The sequence below is a fragment of the Plasmodium fragile genome, assembly GCF_000956335.1.
Source record: "Plasmodium fragile strain nilgiri unplaced genomic scaffold supercont1.11, whole genome shotgun sequence".
NCBI lineage: Eukaryota > Apicomplexa > Aconoidasida > Haemosporida > Plasmodiidae > Plasmodium > Plasmodium fragile.
In genome coordinates this window covers 237,383-260,495 of record NW_012192591.1, presented here as the reverse complement: position 1 = coordinate 260,495, position 23,113 = coordinate 237,383, and the positions used below count along the sequence as shown (strand labels likewise).

At 43.8% G+C, this 23,113-nt stretch overlaps 2 protein-coding genes across 2 annotated transcripts; one reads left to right on the top strand and one right to left on the bottom strand.

The window, feature by feature from the left end:
• Window positions 1-496: 496 nt before the first annotated feature.
• AK88_01310 (uncharacterized protein) lies at window positions 497-2,592 on the top strand (the record flags this gene model as incomplete). The annotated part of the gene is made up of 4 exons (XM_012478946.1): window positions 497-696; window positions 852-933; window positions 1,139-2,305; window positions 2,488-2,592. The coding sequence occupies 4 exons, from the start codon at window positions 497-499 to the stop codon at window positions 2,590-2,592; spliced, it is 1,554 nt and encodes a 517-aa protein (XP_012334369.1).
• A 614-nt stretch (window positions 2,593-3,206) lies between these two features.
• On the bottom strand, window positions 3,207-19,328 carry AK88_01309 (uncharacterized protein; the record flags this gene model as incomplete). Its single annotated transcript, XM_012478945.1, has 2 exons — window positions 3,207-18,077; window positions 18,114-19,328. 2 exons carry the CDS (start codon window positions 19,326-19,328, stop codon window positions 3,207-3,209), a joined length of 16,086 nt encoding a protein of 5,361 aa, XP_012334368.1.
• Between the last annotated feature and the right edge of the window lie 3,785 nt (window positions 19,329-23,113).

Sequence of the window (23,113 nt, the reverse complement as noted above, 5' to 3'; positions counted from 1 at the left end):
AATTGCTTTTCTTTTTTTTTTTTTTTTTTTTTTTTTTTCCAAGGGTGATAGGAGCAAAGAAGAAGTTTGAAATGAAGGGAATAATGTTTCAGGAAATGGAGAGTTCCCTTTTGTTAATTTTACACGCGCACCTCAGTTACGTCGCAGCTGCATCGCGGCTGCTACGCGACTACATCGCACTTACGCCACACTTGCGCAGCTGTTTAGCTTTTGTTATTCTCATGGTTACTCCCTTTGCGTATTTCCATTGATAAATTTTTTTGTTTCAATTTTCACCTTTCATGCGTGATATAATATGTGAGCCTTTAGCCAATGATATCCTTGTGGGAAATTCGTTCATGTGTCCGCTTGTCCGATCGTCCGTTTGTCCGCTAGTGTATGCAAGTGTGCACGCCTAACAAACTATGTAACAGTCCTGCATGTGCACACACTTCCGTATACACACACACACTTGCCTACACTTACGCACATGATCCAACCAGAAGGTAAAAAAAAAATGAAAAAGCAGGGGAGCCACGTGAACGCCCTAAATGACCTTAACCACCAAAATGAGGAAGGAAAACACAACTACATGAATTCCGGTGGTGACAACCACAAGTACTGGCAGTATAACACCCTCCTGCTTTACAATGTGATAATGATGTACACGTGCGACTGGCCCTCTCTCTTTGTCGAGTGGGTGCCCAGCGTGTGCAGGTAGGTTACGAGTAGCGCCATGATCACAGGTTGCGTCGCAAGCAGATATCGCGCGTGCGCGTGGCGTCCATGTGTTATCCTAACGAAGTGCATTTTGTTTTCCATATCTACCCATCGCGCCGCTTGTCCTCCCCCCCCCCTTGTGAACCTGTTAGGTGTGACGATGATGTTTACAACCAGGACCTCATCCTGGGTACCTACACCACGGAGAAAAACAACTACATATTGATTCTGGAGGTAAAAAAGGGAAAAGGCACCCACGAAATGGCAAAAAAGATTCGCAAACTTTTGGAAAAATATTCCCAATTGCATCACATTTGAAGCAATTTTTCTTCAAATGGCCTGTCCGCGATTTGTCCTGCATGAGGGACAAAAGCGTCCGCTGCGTCGGCGACAGTCGCTGCTGCGGGCACGTCACATCGCTGCCCCTTCCCCGCTGTAGGTGAGCCTGCCGAGTGAAGAGTTTTCGCACTCGAACCTCTACTACGAAAAGATAAACAATTACCGACACAACACATGCAACGACACGAGTAAAAATTTCAAAATAAAAAAAAAAATTTATCACGAATGCGAAATTAACAAAATTGCTTGTAGTCCCCAAAACAAGGATGTGATTGCCTGCTTCTCCTCTGACGGAAATATAAATATATTAAACTTAAGTAATTACAATTATGAAGAGGATGAAGCGAATAATAATGCCGTCGTCAGTTTTGATTACACACTCAAGGGTCACCTCTACCAGGGGTGGGGTATTCAGTGGGGCGCAGATAACAATTTAATTTCGTCCTGCGCTGATGATTCGTATTTATGTATATGGGACATAAATGCAACTGCGTCCTGCGCGACGAGCACCGCGAATGTGGCTCCTCCGCTTGTTAGTGGGAGCCTGTGCGCAAGTGGTGGGGGCAGTACCCTTGGAGGGGGCCTCCCCGGTGCAGCTGCAGGGGTCACCACGGCAGGAGTCAGCACGCCAAGCGCCGCAATCGCAGCAACCGCAGCAACCTCAGCAACCGCCGCAATCGCAGCGGGAGCAGGAATTTGCACGACTGGTGGTGGAGGTGGTGATTTTACCATCACCAGCTCGAACAGCGAAAATTGCAAAGGAGGAGTGATACACCCCTTGATAAAATTTTTTAATGACAATGTGCCTCTGCAAGATTGCTGCTGGAAGGACAACAATGTGTTGACCGTGTCAGATAACGGACACATACACATATACGACATTAGGAACAAGAGTGCGGTGAGCTCCATCAGAGCTACCAACTGCAGTTTAAACTCCATCGACGTGAATCCACACAATAAAAATATCTTCGCGACAGGTGGCACGAACAAAGAAATTGATTTGTGGGACATTCGATTCACTAACAAATCACTGCACAGAATCATATCACATAAGGAAACAATTATAAAACTCCAGTGGGACAAATACCAGCCCGGCATCTTGTCCTCCTCGTCCAGTAATAAATATATTTATTTTTATGACACAAACAAAATTGGTATTGAACAGACATACGAGGATTCGCAGGATGGTCCCCCTGAACTTATTTTCATTCATGGTAGCCACGCCTCCAACATCCTGGACTACTCTCTCAACTCGTCCTACTCCATGGTGCGTTCTCCACTGTTACACATGTTTGCAGTGCGATGAGCGCGATGAGCCGTAGCGTGCGTGGCGTTCTCACGTGCGGTTCCATTTGGCCCAACGGCCACAACACTGCTCTGCCCCTTCTATCAAACTCCATATAACGGACACATCGTTTTCACCTTCACTTTTGCTTCCCCCCCACGCAGATGATCTCCTCCATCAGCGAAGACAACACGTTGCACATCTGGCAGCCCTCCAGACAGGCCTACGAGGATGCCTCAGACACATACGACGACACCGACGTGGAGTAGCCAGGGGGGCGCTTGCACACACCCCCAACACCCACACACATACAAACACCGAGGTGCATATATACATGTGTCCCTACAGGGTATCACCCACTCATACGAGCATAACTTTATTGCCGTTCATTTGTTTTTTTAATTTTTTTTTTTTTTTTAGTTAATCAGAATCAGCGTTTCACAAGGGTGAAATGATTTTTTACTTTATTTATTTTTTTTTTTGGTGAAATTTATGTCGGGAAAAACAAAGTTGATATGACTTCACCTTGGCGGCTATGCGTCCGGGTGTTAAAATGAACAAGTGGCACACGCGGAGCGAATCGTGCAAAACATAAAAAAAGGAAATGCGCACATGTACACCCTATGTAATATATACACACAAAAGGGTGCCATGAGGGGCACTTCACAACTGGGTTTTATTGGTGAACCATTAGTAGACTCGCGTTAGAGAAGTCTTGGTCTCTTCCATTGTGCACATGCAGGGAGGTAAATGAGTAGAGTGGCATACCAAGTGTGTGCATGTGAATGACCAACCCGCTTTCTATGTGGAGAGCGACGTCATCAGCTATATGTTTGGATCCTGACTTGGAACACGTTCGACCATTCGCACATGTTCCACATCGCTAACTGTCCTCGGCTTCATCCTCCGGCACGTAATCCTCATCCTTATCACTGCCCACTTTGTCCACTACATCTTCCTGCAGATCTTCCATTTCTTCCTCCATGGGCTCATTACTCTGTGCGCTTCCGGTCTCTTTACCCCTCTCCCCATTTGCTACTTCTGTATACTCACTTTGCATACTCAACTTATGGTGATCATGGAGGCCCTTCATTTGGAGCTGGTCCTCCACGTGTTGGTGTTTGGTTAAGGTTTTCGCGTGGCCTCTCTTAGTGTTATTGCTTCTATGGCTTAGTCCACTTCTACTACTGCTTCCTCTGCTACTGCTATGCCTGCCTATGTTGTCACTACTACCGGGGGCACTGTCCTGCATCATCGCTAAGGCATCACTGGGCAGTCTTCTTCCACGATCGCCCCCAGCACCACCTTCATCAAACTGATTGGTGTGTGTGCGGGGGAAAATCATATTTGCCTCTCCATCCGTCTGCGGCGCATACAGCACATTTCTGCTCACCCCCCTGGCGCTTCCACTCATCATGCTGCCTTCCTCTTCCTCTTCGGAGAAGTCATCATCGTCCTCTTCATCGCTATCGTCATCGCCGCCATCCTCCGCACCGTCCGAATCGGACATGGAAATGGAACTGTCGACGTCGTCTACTTCCTCCGGGTCTTGGCCCTCGTCCGGATTATCTACGTCCTCCTCTGTATGCTCAAAAGAAGTAATGTCCCTCTGGTGCTTTTCCTTTATCCAGGCATTTTTAATGTCCTCCCTTTTTTTCATTTGCCCTACAATTATCCGCGCCAATTCTAAAAAGGACCTCAACTTGGAAAATAATTTAATTGAAGGATTCACCTTCCTCCTAATTCTAGAATGTGCCTCACAAAAAATGATGGTCCCCACAGAACAGCTAGACAGCTTAGACATTTGCTGCATGCTCATCACATTTGGGAAAATTTTTAAAAAGGTATAATCGAATTCAAAAAAATGCTTGTGTATTTTTGCACAGGATATGTGAAAATAATTATTGCAATTATTTTCTACACACTTTTGTGTATAGCCATAAGTGAGGTTACAAATATAACATACATTTTTATTTAGGTGTTTTTTTAATTTATCTTTAATTATAATTTTGTAATTATTTTTTTTTCTATTGAAATTGTAGTAGTATAAGTTGCTCGTCTTTTTGTTTGAAAATGGTACGTGTGTGGATGAGGGGACGATTTGTCTCTTTTTCGGGTCTCCTCCCATCATGCTGTTCGATTTATTGTAGGATAAAATTTCTTTTCCTTTTTTGAGTCTCCTTCCGTACTTGTCTCTTACGTTTAGAATGGCGTTATTGCTTGCGGCGCTGTTGTCTGTTACGTTTAGAATGGTGTTAGGGATCGCGGCGGTGTTGCTTGTTTCGTTTAGAATGGCGTTATTGTTTGTGGTTCCGTTGGGACATTGCTGTGCGATGCTCATCAGGTTGTTCGCCTCGGTTGGGTGTGCGCCCTCCTCCTTAACCAAGCGCTCGCCACACTGCTCTGCATTCAGCGCTGTGTTCTGCAGCCCATTTTCCGTTAGCGCCATTGCTCCATCCGCTCCTCCCTTCTCAATGTCAAAACTTAGGCTCTTTTTCACCTTCGCGTCTCCCTCTCCTTCTGCAAGCTTGCCAATCTCATTCGGCTGCCTGACATTGCAGCTGACGGGTGGCACAACTTTCCCTACCAAACCACCTGCTGCATTCGTTTCTTCCTTTATTTGGATGCTTCCCCCGGCAGCCGCTACCACCTCTACAGCTACTCCCTGCTGTGCAAGTGTATGCTGCGCAGGGGTGGCATGGATCGTGCTCGCAACGGCAACAGCTCCGCCCACTACTACATTGGCCGCTACACACGCAGAAGTGGCGGAGTTTTTCCTATCGAGCACCCTGCGAGCGTTTTTACCCTTGTTGTTGTTCACAGTCGGCGCGGCTGCATGGCGGTAAAGAAACTCCCCCAGCAAATTCTGCTTCTCATCATAATCACACTCTTTATTCAGAACACACACTTCCGTGTCTGACTTGAAGCCCTTGTCTTTCATCTGTGACACCTCATCACACTCTTGCATGGAATAATTATCGTAATTAAACATTTGGTAATATTCTTCTCCAATGTCCTGTATAATAATTTGCGGAGCATACAAAGCACATTGCATATGCACAAATACAAAATCTTTTTCCGATTTTAAAAAGGCGTTTTTCTTATTCTTATTTTTATCTACCTTGTTATGATCATTCACTTTTATTAATTTGATGGCGCCTCCCCTGCGGCTACACAATATACAATTGACATTTTCATGATTGTAATTATTTGCACACAAATCGCATACAAATAATTTCCTCTCTTCTACATCATCCAGGTCGGTCAGGCATTTCTCCTCCTCGCATTTATACTTCACATTTTCACTTAGCTGCATAACATTTTGCTTCTTTTTAAACTCCTTCAGTTTGTTAATAAAGTCTGTGCTTTGTAAATATTCAGGGGTGTACAAACAGGTGATAACTTCGTTTTGCATTAACTCCTTAAACAGTTTTGACTTTTCCATTTCCTTCTCCCTATTCATTCCTTTACCGTTATGTGGATGTTGTTGCCAGTGACCCGCTGACCCCTCACCTGGGGGGGCCACTCCACTTTGTTCTGCACAATTTGGTTCGCCTCCTTCAGGCGCGATGATGTGATTGCTCACGGGGGGGATGTCCACATGGGATTTTTCTACAGACGGATGGTTATGCATTTCTAGAAGTTGCTCCTCCACATGCACACCTTTTACTCCGCAGGGGTCACCACTACTTGTTCCTTCTTGTGGAGGAAGATCTATCATGCCATGACGTGGGATAATTTCCCCACAAGTTGTTCCGTCCTCCTTCACAATTCCAGTAACTCCCCCCTGTGACACATCGTCATACGCGTGTTGGTTATTCTCCTGTAGCAGGGCATTCAGCAGAGCTTCCTTCCTTTCCTTCACTCTGCTAAGTAAATTCTTCAACTTCTGTTGCTTCGTGTGCATTAAAAAGGTATGCGCCCTTTTGTTCTTTCTATAGAAGTGGTATTCCAGGTAGGTCGAGTCAACCAGGTAGCAACTCTTATGCACACACATGTTACAATACTTACAATACAGAAGCTCCTTCTTCTTGTATGACGTAAAGCAAACCAGGCAAATGTCATTTTTTATATAATCAATTGATGGAAGGAGGAAAAAATTATATTGATACGAATCTAAGTAGTTAAAATTAAAAGCTAAAACTTCATATATATCTCCTGTTCCTCCTCCAGGTCCTCCTGCTGCAACAGCTGCAATGGCTGCTATCGCTGCTGGTCCATTACCTACACCTCCTGCCATACTTCCCCCTTTTTTAATATTACTACAGTTGTTTTTAATTTTGTATTTTACGGAATTCTTTTGCTTCCTCTCCTTTTTATTACTTTCGTATATGCTTGGATACAAATCCCGGTTCAGGTACTTGGTTCTCCTCTTTATGATCTCCTCATATATTCTAATGACGCCACATTTCTTTATAGAGTGAGAGATACACTTGATGAAGAAAAATATGCGAGGGAAGCAATAATCAATTTTGTTCTGAAATTTCAAAAATTTTTTATTGGAATTTTTGCACCTGATATACAACCCACACATGTAGGCGCACAGCGGGTGCACGTACTTGTCGCATTTTATATTTTCACATTTGATGAATATTCCTTTGCTCTTCAAACAGACGTCGCATCGCACAGTATCCTGCCCGTAGCCGTTCAGTAGGTACCGGATGCATGACAACTGCTTCGTCGGAATGTTTTTCTCCTTTTGTGTCGTCCCTGCACGGTGTAATGTGGCCTCCCCATCGTGGTCACCCTCTTCTGCCTTCTTGGCATCATGCTGGGGAAGCAATGTCGAGTCGGATCGAATGGAAGACGCGGTGAGGATGGACGACGATGACTCGGAGGAGGAGTATCCATCGTGCAGGTAACGCTCCCCACATTGTATTCGCACACCGTCCTGTTTTCCGTGCGCTAAGTCCGTGTCTTTACTATGATCAAAGCCGCTTCTCATGCCATCATCACCCTGTTCAACACGATGAGCACGGTTATTGCCCTTCCCCTTATCTTCACCCGGGGCGGCACTACCTTTAGCCACGTCCCCATCAGTCTCCAATGTGTCGTTCGTCCCCCCCTTATCCGAATGTAAAGTATTCACCTCGTCATTTACACTCCCCGCTGTTTTTTTTTTTTTTTTTAAATTTTCAACTTGGCTAACGTTTTCACTCCCCCTCTTCTTCTTATCCTCCTTCTGCTCAGACGGGGGAAAATCACCAACCTTGTCATTACCACTCGTCGCATGTGCATTTTTTTTATCACTGTGTTTAGGACTGGAGAAGTAACTCTTCGAAAAAATGGACCTTATCGATTTGATTCTGAATCCATATTCGGTGTCCGCTTCAGGGTTGGGGTCTCCCCCACCATCAGCTTCTCCGCTAGCCGTATTCCCCTTCGCTTCTTCATTCTTTTCCAAATTTACACAATCTGCTGTCTTCTCGTCTGAGCCTTTTGCTACATGTGCGGGATTATTACTGACGGGTGAGTTGACCGCACTGGGATGGGGTGACGATTCGGTACATGGATCCATCAAGTTGCTATTCCCCGTTACGGAGGGGAGTCCATCCTGCGCCAACCCCTTCTTCGCCCGATCGCCGCTCAGCAAAAGCTTCCTTCTCTTCCTCTCCAAGGATGACAAAATTTCCTGCGTCAAAGACACATTATTTAATTTCAGGAACTCTTCCACATTTTCCAAATTCACATTTGCATTGACGAGCAAATCTGGCACACAGAACATGGCGCAGAAGGTATGGACAAAAATATCACTCCTAAGTTGGATGAAGGCCCCTCCTCTTTCTATGCATATGTAACATTTAACGTGGTTGTCAAATAGGTACAGGTAATTGTTACCCAGGGTTTTTTTTTCAAATTCACATCGCTGACAAAGCCATTCGTTTGAACTGATGGAAGTCGTTGCCTGTGCGTAGGTGGAACTACTTTCCTCTGTCCTCTTGGTCGAAATGTAACAAAACTTGTGCACGTGCATGTAGCACCTTCCGCATCGCATCATCAGGTTGCGGTTGCTCTTGATATTTTTTTCTATAATAGCAGTGTCCGTTCCACTGCAGGTGCTGTTAATTTTTTTTTCACACTCACCGGAGGGATTGTTAATCTGGCTGCCACCCATGCTGCGTAGAGTACCCTCCTGTGGTGGTTGGGTCGCCTCCTGGGCACCCTTTTGATCCCCATCTTTTTTCAATTCCCCAGAGGCCCCCACCTCGTCTCTCTTCGAGTTGGACCTACTTCTACCCTGTCCCTGCTGCGTCTTATCCATGCTCTCACTCTTCACATCTACGGCCGAGTTAGAAATGGAGTTGTTCCTGGAAACGTTCTGTACAGGATCTCCCTGTTCACTAATCTGCGTGGTGTTATAATCATCGTTGAAACATACGCAGCAGTAGGACAGCACTGGGGTTATATTCAAATCGGTATTGTTTGAGAAGCCACAAAAATTATCTTCATTATTCATAAATACCGTTTCTTCATCTTCCATTTCTTCCACCCCTTCTGTGTGTTCACCACCTGGGGAACACTCCCCTCCTCGTTCTCCTCCCTCCTGCCCACTTGCACATGTCTTACTCTGTTTGTGAATTTTGTACTTGAGAAACATGCTATACTCAAAGGGAGGTAATTTTTGCTTTTTGTATTTTCCAGAAAATTTGTGTAAATCAAAAATGGTTTGAATATTTACATTTTTGTATCCATCGGATTGAGCACTGTCGTGAAGCATGACCCTACTACCACCACTACGAACATAATTCATATTATAAAAAACGGAATACCTTAATTGATTCCATCTCTCAAACATAAGATACCTGTAAGTTATTTCGTCACTGCGACTTACATTCTCACTGATCCTTGCGGGCATTTTATTTTCCCTAATCACTTTCTTAAGCAATTTGTTCGAAATGCAGCTCAGCCTCTTCTGAACCGTATTGAGGTAAATTAAAAAGCATATTAAATTCTTGTCCACAAATTTGGAATTCTTAATATAGCTTTCTATTAGTTTTTCCTCTTCGCATAGCAGATCTATTATAATGTCTTTATCAATTGGAATAACTTCATTGGCCAGAATTTCCTTATCCATTTCATCTAACATGTCTTCATTGTTAATCAGGTCTGTAAATTTTTTACTGTCTTTCAATTGGTACTTTTCATATTCTCCGTTTTGTTTTTTCCACATTGTTCTGTTACTTTCTGCTACCGTCATATTATCTTCTTCTAATTTGTATTTATTTCTGCCTCCTTTTTTCCTTCCCCTCTTTTTTCCTTTCTTCCTTCCTCTCCTTTTCTTGCCACTTCCATCTTCCAACTCGGTGTCAAATTCTGCCTCTGCGTCTGAGTCTCCCACTGCGTCTCCATCTTTTACTACCCCAATAAAGTTCATCTCCCCCTTGGCCACATTTGTTTGCAGCGACGACTTGTTCCTCTTGGCGCTTTTCACACTTCCGCTACTGTTGCTTTCACTTTTGCAGGTCCGACGTACACTTTGTTCATTTATCGTATTAGCATCTTGCGGGACTGCCTCTCCATTTGCTACCTGCACCTCATCAGACACACCGCTTCTCCCCATTGCATTCGCCTCTTCCTCCACTTTGTTCTTCATGGCAGGGTACAATGCGTCAATCTGCTCAGGGGGCACTTCTACACTGCCGTTGGTTCCCGTCCCCCCAATGGGCGTGTTATATCGTTGGGCAGACATACCTTGTACCTCACCGCCCCCTTCATTCTGAATCGAATCCACACACGTTGATGCGCCCTCCGGTTCTACCTTCACAAATGGGGTTGCTGCCAAGTGTTCATTCGTTTCTCCGCTAACCAAGCCATGCTCGTTCATGTCATTCTTCGCAAACCCTACTTGATCGCTAACATCCTTGCATGGTTGACTGGTGGTAACAACTGCAGCCTTTCTCCTTCGCTTCACACCAACCGTATCCACGGCCATTCCATCATTAGCGGATGCCATCATGGCGGCGACCCCTCGCCTGCCCCCTTTCGATGAAGAGAGTCTACGTCCTCCTCCACCCTTCTTTGTACCCTTACCCCCCTTCCCATACCTCCTTCTCCCTTTAACATTTCCACTAGAGGAACCCTTCAAAGAATTCGAACTCGAATAAACATCGCAGTTGGACTCTGAACTTAATTTCCTCTTAAGGCTATTCTTTGAAAAGTGCTTATATTGTAAAATGTACTTTTGCATTTTTAACAACAAATAATATTTTTCGAAGATGCTGAAAAGGGAGGGGTTATTGGACCAGACGTAATTGTCAATCAGGACAGAATTGGCTGTATTGTATTTCTCACAATGCATATGATTATTCCTTGCATGGTCATAATTTTCTATTATTATTCCTGGGCCAACTGCTCCTCCTCCTGTTGCTGCTCCTGTCGTTGCTGCTCCTCCACCTGACGTATTTATTCCTGAGCCGACTTTTCCAAATTCCATTTTTTCAAGTTTCAAATTTGTACTCAAAAATTTATTAAGGATGTGTATTTCCTTGTCCACTGAATGGTTGTTGGTATGTTCATTTTTCACAAGTTCTTCTTTCGCAGCTGCATTCAAATCGAGACTAATGTAAGTATTCAACCTCTTCTTATCGATCAGTGGGAAGAGTGTTATGTCTTTCCTTAATTTATTTTTTTTAATCATATGGTCATTGGGTTCGATGTACAGATTCTTTACGTCATTTAAAATCTGATTAATGTCATCACCTCTTGTTTTGGCGAAGGGAAGGTACGGGTATATCACTTCACTCTTGGGATGCTCACTTTTGACAATGATGGAGGGACTATTATGAAGGGGGGTAGGAAGTTGCTCCTTCGTGAGGGGCTCCTGCTGGTCATGGTGCTGGGCTTCTTCCCCGCCTTCGCTCTTCAAAACAGGGTTGTTATTTCCACTGTTCACTTCTCCTCCTTTTATTATCCCCTTTTCACTAAAAAGTGCCCCTGTCTGCGGGTGATCCTTCTTGACCAACTCGGCACCAGGGTGCACATCGCTCAGTACAGCACCACTCTTGGCCTGTTCCACACTGGGCCCATCCTGAGGGGAGCTATCATCCTTGTCTCTATTCTGTACCGCTTCGCATTTGACATTCCCCACAGTTGGGTCACTTACAATGGCTCCACCAGCAGGCATCTTTACAGAAGTAATCTCAGCTGGGTGGTCCCTTTGCATATCGGCCAGCTTCGCCAAGGAAGTACCTGGGAAGGTCATCCCTCTTGCAGTTCTTGCCACCCCATTCTTATACTTAATTTTAATAAAGTTCAATCGGTTCTTCAAAAACACAAAGTCGTAATAACTGAGGAATTTATAAAATCTGATTTTTACATTTTTGTATTTTTTCATTTCATTGGTAATGCACTTCTCCAAGTTGATGTCCGAATCTTTCGTTTTCTCTAGTTGACTCAAATTGTACAAATTGAAAAAATTATTTTTAATCTTCCGCAGCGTGTCTAGGTGGTTAAATTCGAAAGACACCCAGACGATTTTATCACCAAAGTCGATTATTGCATTTGTTTTGTACTTGAGATTCCTCATTTTTCTTTGCTTGTTCAATTTTATCTTTCTCCTTTCATCGAATAATCTTTTTTGCATTCTGCTAATTGACAAATTGGTGCACTCCATTTTTGATGCCAGCATGAAGGCTGCACTCGTTCGTGGCGATTTTTTCTGTGTGACATTTTTTTCTATATAAAGACTAATGTCTCCATGGTTTTCCATCGTGCAGTGGTCCACTGTACTGTCGCTCCTATTTTTCATTTCGCCTTCGTTCTTCTGTGGGGACTTGAGCTTCGTTTGGAAGAGCCCAAAGGATAGCTTGTTCACGAATTTGTTTATTCCAGCATCGACGTTGTCATTCGCATCTCCTCCACCACCATCCTTCCGCTGCTCCTCCTCGCACTTCCTACCTGGAGACAACTCTTCAACATTTCTCCTCTCCCCCTCTTCTGTACCAATACCATCGCCGACATTAGCAGAACCATCCTGATCGTTTTTCTTTCTCTTTCTAAAATTTCCTGATGAGAAGAAAAAAAGCGGTTTTTCTAAATTTTCCCCGGAGGCGTTCTTCCCTTCTGTAACGGGGTGATGATCTCCCAAGTGGGTACTTCGTGCTGCTTCTGCACATGCCAACTCATCACTGCTATTTATCATGCCCATCATCTTCAACGTTGTGCTAGGAAACTCTTTGCCCTTTCCCATTATTTTTTTTTTTTTCTTTTTTCCCCTTCCCGTGAGTAATTCTCTTCTCTTTCCTGTACGCGTCTTTCTTCCGATTCTGCTCACCCGCTTAACGCCATAATGCCAATCAAAGCGTCCCTTCCTCTCGTGGCTGATTTTTTTCTTCAACATCTTCCTGATGTTAAAACAGAGGTTCTGCTTGTACATGTCGATGAGCTCCAGAAGGTTGTCGTTCAGCTGCACATTTACAAATTCGTTAATGGAATAAGTCCTGTACCTTTTTGATAATATTTTTTCAATGAAGTGATTTTGGTACGCTGCGTTTTTTATTTCGCTCCCTCCCTTTTTGTTCGTCCCTGGGTTGTTCTCATGTGGGTACCTAACGTTGCCGCTGCCAACATGGGTAACACCAGTTTTGTAGTCTGGCACGGACGTACCCATTTTATTCTTCGCAGGAGAGCCTTGAAAACTGCTGGAAGTGAATTTCTTCTCCACAGAGGCAAGACTTCTATCCATGGGAGTTACATTTCTACCACTCGTATCGTTCGGGAAGGCCACTTCCCCATTCGCCATAGCCGAGTCAAAATTATGCAGCATGCAAATTTCGTCAAACTCTTTTTTTTTTTTTAATAACATTTCGAAGAGGGAATTATTCCCTGCACTGCGAGACACACTTTGGAAGAAGTTCGTCTTTCCCTTGTTCATAATATCATCTTCACCGTCATGAGTATGAGTTCCCTTCTCTGGGTCAGTACATTGTGATTTTACTCCTCTGTTGACCTTAGCCTTACCGGTCTTATGGGCCAAATTGCCTACACTTGCAGATGCTGCATTCTGGTTCACTACTGCTACTTCGGTCGATGTCACGCCCGCCCCTTCATATCCATCGCTCCCACTGCCATTGGCGAGAAGCATGTCTCCTTCGCTGACACGATCAAGGGTGTTCTTATAAAAATTGGAATGCGTAAAATTATTTTCATGTCTTAATTGGGAAATGTCAAAAAAGCGTTCAATGTTTAAAAAAATTTCTTCATACAATTGTGTGTAGGCATTTTTCTTGAACTCACTTTTATCATTCACTCTTATGGAGTTTAACTTATTCAGTATTTCATTATAATCATGAATGAAAGACCTAAAGTTAATATTCAACAGGTCATTAAATCCTGGGGCAGGATTCTGCTCCCAATCTGATTTGTCGTCCGTATCTGCATCTGACATGTTATTCTTCCTCTTCTTCTCCGCGTCCTCCTTATCTGTGTTGATAAATTTTTCGTAATCCTTTTCTAATTTTATTTTTTTAAAAATGCTATCATATTTACTCCAGTTAATTTTTACAGTCCTTAAATTCTGGCTGTTATTCATTTCGTGCTCCCTCCCATTCTTCAAATTATTTTTGCTTTTTTTCTTACTATTGAGTACTGTATTCTGTTTATTGCTACTCACACTTCCTACATCCTTCGTAGTTCCACATACATTGGCATTCGCTACTCCATTCATGTCACTCTTATGCACGGTACCTCCGCATGTATCATTTGGTCCGCTTCCATACGAATAGAACTGATTACTTTCTCCTTGAAGAAAATTACCGCCACTTATTTTATCATTCCCTACTTGTACATTGCTAAGATACATTTTTGAATTATTTACACTCATATGTCCCATGTTTGTCTGATGGACCTCTACGTGATGCAGTTGATCATTCCTCATGTTCATCTGCTCAAAGGGGTATGTGTGCTCCATTTTCACACCTTTCATATTCTTATTTATAAAGTTGTTACCACTTATATAATTCATCATTCCGGGGGTGCTACCCATTTCGTTCATCTCCCTGTTCATCATCATCATGCCTCCCGCTGCTGCAGCGGCTGCTGCTGTTGGTCCGGTGCTGTTGGGCACCATTGTACTCATGCTGTATCTCTGTCCTGCAAATTTCATGGCGGTTCCATTGTTATATACGGGGAGGCTATTCATGGGACGGAAGCTACCACGCACACCCATGCCCATGTTCGTGTGGACCAAATTGTCGTTCACCATACCGACCATATAAGTGCTATTATTCCTCATTTCATTTTTCATCATCGCGTTCTTCATCATCTGGTTTTGCATAGCGCCACCTGGACCGGCCTTGTTGCTACCCATCAGAGTGTCCCTCAAAAGACTGTTGCTCCTATACACACTGCTATTCATAACAGTGTCCTGCATTTTCCCATTGTTCATTCCGTCCTGTGTGTTTCCAGTTATATTTTTTGTCACAGAATTTCGACCCATGTTTGAGCCCATGTTGGGGCCCATGTAGCTGGCCATTGGGTTCATCATATGGCTGTTCATGCTCAAACTTGCATTTCCGCTTTTGGTGTTCTTGCTGTTGTTCAACTTGTTCATGCTTATTGCATTGGTGAGCACTTTGTTCGAGTGCGCGCTCGTCTGGCTCATCAGTGATCCGCTCGTCTGACTCATCAATGGCCCACTTGTCTGACTCATCAATGGCCCACTCGTCTGACTCATCAATGGCCCACTCGTCTGACTCATCAATGGCCCACTCGTCTGACTCATCAATGGCCCACTCGTCTGACTCATCGCATGTGCGCCCATCTGATTGCTCATGTGGCCGCTCCCCGCACTATGCATTGGCCCATTAATGTGCGCCCCCGGCTTTCCGCCCTGGAGACCCCCCAATTGGCTACTCATCGAACACGTGCTCCTTGTGTTGCCTCGCGGGTGCACATTCATGTGCCCCTTATGATTGCTGCCACTTGCATTTGAGTCCTCCATATGCATGTTGGCGCTGCTGCTTACTGAACTAGAGAGGCTATTTGGCACGCTTCCAATATGGTTGTTCGGGTGGTGCACAAAGCTGTTGCTTCCTGCGTTGCTCATTCCACTCTGCACCGCGCACCCAACTCCCGTCTGACCATTCATGTGGTAACTGACCTTATTGCCCACATGCCCATTGGCAATACTTCCCTGTTGCTGGTTAAAGTGCATCCCGTAGTTACCCATGTTATTACCTGCACCGCTGTTTACGGCGCTATGTACACCGCTATTTACGCCGCTGTGCGCTAGCTGTGGACTGAGGGGGCTGATCATCATGCGGCTCATCTGACTGGAGTTGTTTTTCATCACACTGTTTCGGAAGCCACTGTTCAGGTGCTTCATCTGACCATGCATCGAGCTGCTACCCTGGCCGCTGCTATTCGCATGGTTACCCAGAGAACCATTCGCCGATCCTGCCACCCCGCTGCTCAAACTCATTCCAACAGGGTTGTTAGAATTGGCATAAGGTGGCATGTACTGCATGCTCCCGGTGTTATTCAAGTACATGTTCATATTTCCGTTGTGCATCTGGCCTACCGCATGGCCACCGCTGTGTGCACCTACGTGGCCGCCAACATGACCGCCCATCTGAAAGTTCGCATCGCCACCCATCCTACTGGGGTACCCACCCCCCGATTTCATAGTCATCTTACCCATACCGTCATGCATAATTTTATCTGACACTTGGTTATTATAAAGGAAGGAGCCATTGTGCATGCTACCCATGTTGTTCACACCAGCAACGCTATTCATGCCTCCAAATTTGTGCAACTGCTTCATGTTATGCACACTACCATAGTTTCCTGCAGCCATGTTATTCTCGTCCTGCTTATCATTTGGGGTATCCGTTTTTGTTCTACTTTTCCTTCCAGTAGTGGCTTTATTAATATTCCTACTTTTGTCGTTTAATGTTTTTTTTCGTTTCTTTTTCGTTTTCCCATTTTGAGCATCCATCAGAACATTCTCATCTTGTTCCTCTCCCTCGGGGAAACCTCCTCCCTGATCCTCATTGTTGTCATTTCCATCTCGGTCATCCTTATCTCCTGTGTCACCTCCTTGGTTACCATTACCATTGAGGTTATTATTAACTTCTTGAGGGTGATTACCTCCTTCATTAGAATTTCCTGCTGTAGGACAATCACCACCGTCTGCACCATCGTTGTTATTGCCGCCCCATTCGCTGTCCCCAACTGGGTTGCTACATACGTGGGGGTCCCCTCTACCTAAGTTATATTTCCACAAATGGTTATGACCCGTTCGAGGTTTACCCACGATGGACAATAACGTCGGGGTGTCTGTGTTCTCACTGATTTCATCCTCATCCGAGGACACACAAAACGTATTACTCATTCCTGAATTAAACAAAAAGCGGGCAATCATCATAGGTGCGTAATAGTACAAACATCGGAATAATTCGGTGGTAGCATAATCACAGTCCTTGTTGCTGCAATTTTTGGTGTCATTTTTTCTGCCAAATGTACCTGCACCGTTCAGGTAAAAAATAAGCGATGCACGCAAATGTGCTTTGAAATATTTGTCCAATAAATGGATAAAACGGGAAGAAACTACGCAGGTGAGCACTCTGGTTGATGCCTTCTTGTTCAAAAAAAACATGCTTAACCTTGCATCGCCTTCTTCATTCAAAATCGCTATCATAGAGGTACATAATCGGACGGACATCACATGAATTACAAAAAAAAGGGCAATAATCAACTCGGCTAACATGAGGCACACACCTTTGAACAACTGTGCGTTATGAAAAATTAGCACATGGTGAAATTCATAACAAGAGCTAAACTCCCTAAGGGGGATGCACACAAAGCATAAACGATAAGTAAAACAAGTGCGAGTTGCATTTATTGCTTCATTACTGTATGGACAAAAATAATCACTTGAGCTGGTCATCAATGGGAAAAATGGCAAAGCGGCGTGGCCACTTGGGCGGTGTCTGCTCTTGCGGTTTTCGCTTCTATCGCAGACATGAACAATAGGGAGACACGCCGCAAACATCAAGCACTGGTGCCTTTTCCAAAATTCATTCGTTGCGTTACAAGGGGGACAAAATATACACGCGGGCTGTTTAATTCTGTCTCTCGGTATATCAACTGCGGTAATGTTCAATCCGCCATGATGCTCCCCCCCAACATGCACTGCTAGGAGTGACTTGTTTTCTGCCGCTTGCAAATTACAAGATGGTGAACTTTCTACTGAAGGGCAACCGACCTTCCATATGTCACATTCCTTTTTAGACAAGGTACTACTTGAGAATGATATGAGGGCGCGTGTACTGTGGGAGGAAGTTACCGGACCCGTTGTGCAATGTTTAAGCGACAAGTTATATATGTTACATTTGTGCGTAGACATGCATCTCTGCGATGGGGTCGTGGCTTCACTGCACTTGCTTTGTCTGATGATTAATGGTGGCCGCTTCTCCAATAGGGATGCCATCATATGGGCGCACAGTTGGGTATATATTAGAATCTCGCTCAGCGCAATTGCGACGGAGAATACAATGACGCCCATTACGGCTGCCATTCGTGCTACGGTAATGATGGTAACTTGGAACAGCAATGTGATAACATCACAGAATATTCCTTCGGCTATCAACCCCATGATGGCTACCCTGTTGGCTGCAACCCAATTAATCATATGCAAATACAAAAGGGGGGTCTTTTCCAAGCGGCTCTCACCTCTGCACCAGTTGGCTTTACCGCAGCTGTTAATCATGTGACCCTTTCCCACAGTGACAAATATTTTTTTATTGCCTACTACCTGTGCGAAGGTAGATGAAGGAAAAAGAAAAGGAACATTCCTACACTCCTTTGCTTTAAAAATTAGTGCTTCACATTTGGGTGTAATTTGTGGATCATACCCGTTGACATGGAAAAGTGAATAACGTGAAAGGATGACTCCATCATTTGTGTTATATGCTGCTTCACTTATGTTGTTGCTATTCATGTGGGGACATAACACCTTCGTCTCATTGTCCTTACAATCGTTTAAAACATTAATAGGGGTGCAGGAACGAATTATGCCTTTGTTCCCTTGGCAGGCATGTCTTGCGCAGCGTAAGTCACGTGACCTCCACAAAGAACTGACTTTACATTTGTTACTCGTTTTTTTATGGTTAACACTTGTGCTGGGGATGGACCTGCGCGTCGGGAGGTGCACGTTGGCGAGGGATGTCTTCACGATAGTGATTCTTCGCATGGAACAATTCTTCGTTTCCGCAAGCGGGTGCAAGTGTGCCGAGTGTAACAACTGCTCACTTTCAGTCAGGTCAGAAGCATTAGGCGAACGGCAAGACCATTTGAAGCTGCTCGTCCGATGAAAGTTCGCATGAACATTTCCCTTTCTTTTGAATCTGTTGTGATAGCCTTTTTTTTTTTTCACCTTTACGCAGTTGACATTTTTACAAAATGGGAACATGGCACTATGTCCGCTTCTTTTTAAAAAGAGTATATTTTTTTTTGGCGTGGGTGGGGAAGCGGTCCTTCCTGTGGAATGCACATCGAGGTAGATACCTGTCTCGTCATCGCCATCACTGCCCCTCTCGGCTGCCTGCTCCGCCCCATCATGGCCGCAGGCAGCACCTGTATTGTATGTGTGTTCCCCGTGAGACAGGACGCCTCGTGGGGAACCCGAATTCACCGCAAGGTGCGCCACAAGGCTAGCTTTCTTCCTATTCTTATATAACACGAGTAACAGAAGAACTGCGCACTTCATATTGCTAAAAAAGTTAGTTTTCTTCATGGCACCATGGATGGCATCCTGATGGTCATGCGTTTTATATAGGTGTCGCATAACAAGGAGGAACACTTTTGCATTGTGGCCAAAGCAAGGTCCATTTTTCACTGGCACGTGGCAAGCGTAGTTCTGTACGTCCCACTCTGCATTTTGCGTCTTGTCCATTTGTGTTGTACCTTTAATTACACCTCCACATGTGACACCATGGTCAAACACAACCTTCATTTTATTCCTACATAGCACTGTGTGCACACTCGAGCCTTGAACAGAACTCATTTTGGGGTGGGTCATTCGTTTTTTTATGTTTTCATGTCAAAATGGGGGGATTGTGGGTTAGTATATAAGGTATTTTTTTTTTTTTTTTACCTCCCCCTTGGTGTTTTTTTTTTGTTTTTTTTTTAAGTTGCGATGGTGTAAATGAATCACAGTTGGGTTGTCGTCAGCTCAATATTCCGCGGCCATTTACTTGTGTATGCCACGACGGTTAACATGGCTGCTTTCACAGCAGTTATATTTGTACTATTTATGGCACATCAGCTTGTTGCTTGTGTTTTTTCTCCGTCCTTTAACATGTTCAAAAAAAATCCCGGCCAGTGATAAAATTCCTTCTTGAAAAAAAAAAAAAAACAAAAAAAGGAAATCACGGCGGACACAAAAAGGGGGAAGAAAAAAGAAAAATACAAAATGTGTTCACTTCAAAAAATGCGAATCGTGTAAAAATTACAATTACAAAATGTGGATTACATGAGAAAAAAAAAAAAGTAACATGGCAGCACATGGCGTGGAATACGCCTATAACTCGTGACGCGGAAAGTACACTACACCTGGCAGGTACCTGTTTGTGCGTAACAAGTGCTCGATGTACAAAATGGCGTACAGGTCCAACTTGGCGTACAATCCAACTTGGCTCGAAAAAAAAAAAAAATATTGCGTGCTCGAAACGGGGTGTGATCAGCACGTGAAAAAAAAAAAAAAAAAAGAGAGAAAGCAAAAAGAGGAAAAAAAAAAAAAATACGTAATATCGTATGCAATTCGAGGGGTGAAGGAAAAATAAGCAAAGTGTAAAAAGTGTGAGAAAACGAAAAAAATTTTGAAGCGGGGTAGAAATGTGGGCGAAAAAGGTACCAGAAAATGGCACAAAAAAAAAAGGGAGGACATGGGAACACAGGTGTGCACATAAAAAGAGGGACAGAAATAATCACACAAATGGGGACACAAAAACGCACAGACGTCGGAAACAGAATGTGAAACAAAGTGGAAACGGGGTCGGAGAGAAAATGCTGGTCGGGTCCGAGCAAAAAATGCCAGCACGGTCCGACCAGGAAATGCGAACAAAACCGGGGAAAAAAAACACACACACAAAGGTGAGCAAAATGGTCGCAATTGGTCTCAGTTTTTTTTCAGTCGGTCGCAAGCTGCTCGCACATTGGCGCGAGGTGCGAGCAAAAGGGGACACGCAATAAAATAGGAGGCATGTAAAAATGCCTACGCGGGCGAGAAAAAATTGCGAATTTGTTGCATGTGCAAGTGATAATTTCTTCTCTGCTCATTTTGTTCCTTCCAGAATTGTAAGCTCATTTTTGATTGAAAAATAAATCAGCATTTTTTTTTTTTTTTTTTTTGGCGTATTTTTTTGCATATGCAAAAATGTGTTCACGTGGTATGCTATTTTGTCATGAGTAATGTGCGCGATGAGGCTGATGAAGTGCCGATAACACGCGCGAGGTGGACTGAGGGGTGAAGGGTGTAAAAGGATAAAATAAACATGAAAAAATAACAAAATCGCCCAGCGTAGGAATATGAAAAATGCCATTTTTATCACATAACCATACGTGTATGCATGCGTATACGCATGCGGGGAATTACGCACTGCTTCGGCCGTATACCCAAGCGAATGACATTCATACATTTGCATACGCGTGGTACTTTTACGTTACGTATGCGCGTAGCGTGCACGATGACACGGGTACGGCTCACTACCCCCGCGCATATTGGGAAGATTTTAGCGGTCCCATATGTCGCAAACACAACAATTGTACACGCACATTGGTCAAAAAACAGAAAAAAATTATTTACCTGGGCCAAAAAAATATACAGTACACAAATGGGCATTCTCTTTTTTTTATCCGCCTTTGCGTGATAGACTCCGCGTAAGCCAAAAAGTAGCACGTGCACACACACACACACACAAGAACAAAAAAAAAAAAAAAACAATGCTACTTGTAAAGAGCCATATATGAAGCACGAAAAAACTTTTATTGTATTTGTTCTTTTTTTCATTTTCCCATTTATTTAAAAAATTTTCTTTTTTGTGTAATTGCCATATACGATATTTCCTCAACGTGACAACATATAAGGGCGCTGTTTGGGGGATAGTCTTTCCCGCCACGAAGTGAGGGCCTGTCCCTATTACACCTCTTTGCATATCCCTGCGTAGCAAACCCTTTCCAGTGTGTCCACCATTTGTACGCTTAAAAGAAAAAAATGCGAACACAAAAGCGCGAAGAAAAAAAGAAATAACAATATAACCAATTAACTAACGGCAGGGGATACGCAAACCATGTAACTATCAACAGGATTGCTCAGCCCTCCACCTGGTTATTTACAGGTGTACATGTGCATGCAGGGTTAATCTGATGTGTACGTAAAAGGCTTACCATTCTTTTGGGTCGGAGCCAACTCAGATGGGGCATTTCCACAACGGGCACCAAGTTCGACCGCAATTTCCAACCACTTCAAAATATTTTCCATGCTATGGTCAAGTACGTGGAATAACTCAGTGCAGCGAGGCGTTCTTATTGTATGTAAGCGATTCCCCATTTTTAATGATCTGTGAGGGGATAACCCGTTGCTGTTTCCTTCCTCTTCCCTTCTCCTTCCTTGTGGTACCCGTTGCTGCTTTCCTTTCGTCACACCCGAATGGATGTCAACCATGCTGCCCTCGGTCAGTTGGACGCAGTGACCGCCTTCTACGTAAAGTCATTTTGAAAAATTCAAAAGTCCTAACTCATTTTGTAATATGGACGTGTCACTTCAAATTGGTAAACTTTGTACACAGAATAAATAGGGCCCATTTGCGCCTAACTCAATGGTCGTATTGTTTGGCAGGTCTGCATCCATCTTCCCAGACAGGGTGGGTAAATAAATTTTTTTTTTTTTTTTTTTTTTTTTTTGCCTTGTCTTAAAATCTTCGCAACGTTGTTCCATGTCTGTTTATTGTCATCTTATCAGAAACGGGCGGGTGGCACCCACAGATAAGGGCCAATAATGTGAACCCTAAATCTGCACTGTACAGACCAAGCCGCATTTTATGTTGTACGTATAGGAAAAAGGGCGACAGTACGACAGGGGCAAAAACACAAAACAATAAATAAAATAATATTGTTATGTTCCCTCATTAACTTCATCACTAGGTAACACATCTGGGTGTTCTCACGCACAGCACCATGTTGACGGTGTTCCCCGGTTTATATATAATGCATGATAATCACCCTCGAGAAAAACCTCCCACTTAGCAATAACTTGGATGATCAGTTTTCATCACCATGTGAATATCTGCCCTGTCTACAAACAGCTAGCGCACACCGTCGCCACTCTCTTCTATTCCCCCTTCACCGTTTCACACCGCCAGCACAATACCGAGCACACGTGTTAACATAATTGCGAATTCAAAAAACACTTCTACACACACCATTCCATTTGGGTGATTTAAAATTAACACTGCGATGGAGCTACACGTCACATAGCAATTGGTTAGTAGGTTGAATGTTCAAATGGGGACACACTCTGTTCTCCTGAAAGGCGTCACACAAACTGATCATATATGTATGTCTACACCTCTTGACATTTTATTTTTATATTTTGCTTGAGACATAGAAGGAAGGCACGGACAGGGGTTAACAAAACCACACACATGCTGCAACATATGAAGGGCCATTTCAACTCACCCATTAAAGAAAAAAAAATAAAATAAATAATCAGTTCAGTTCATCTCAACATAGCATAAATTATTGTAGCTAATAAATACAGCACAAGTACAATTGCATCCATTTCAGCGTGGT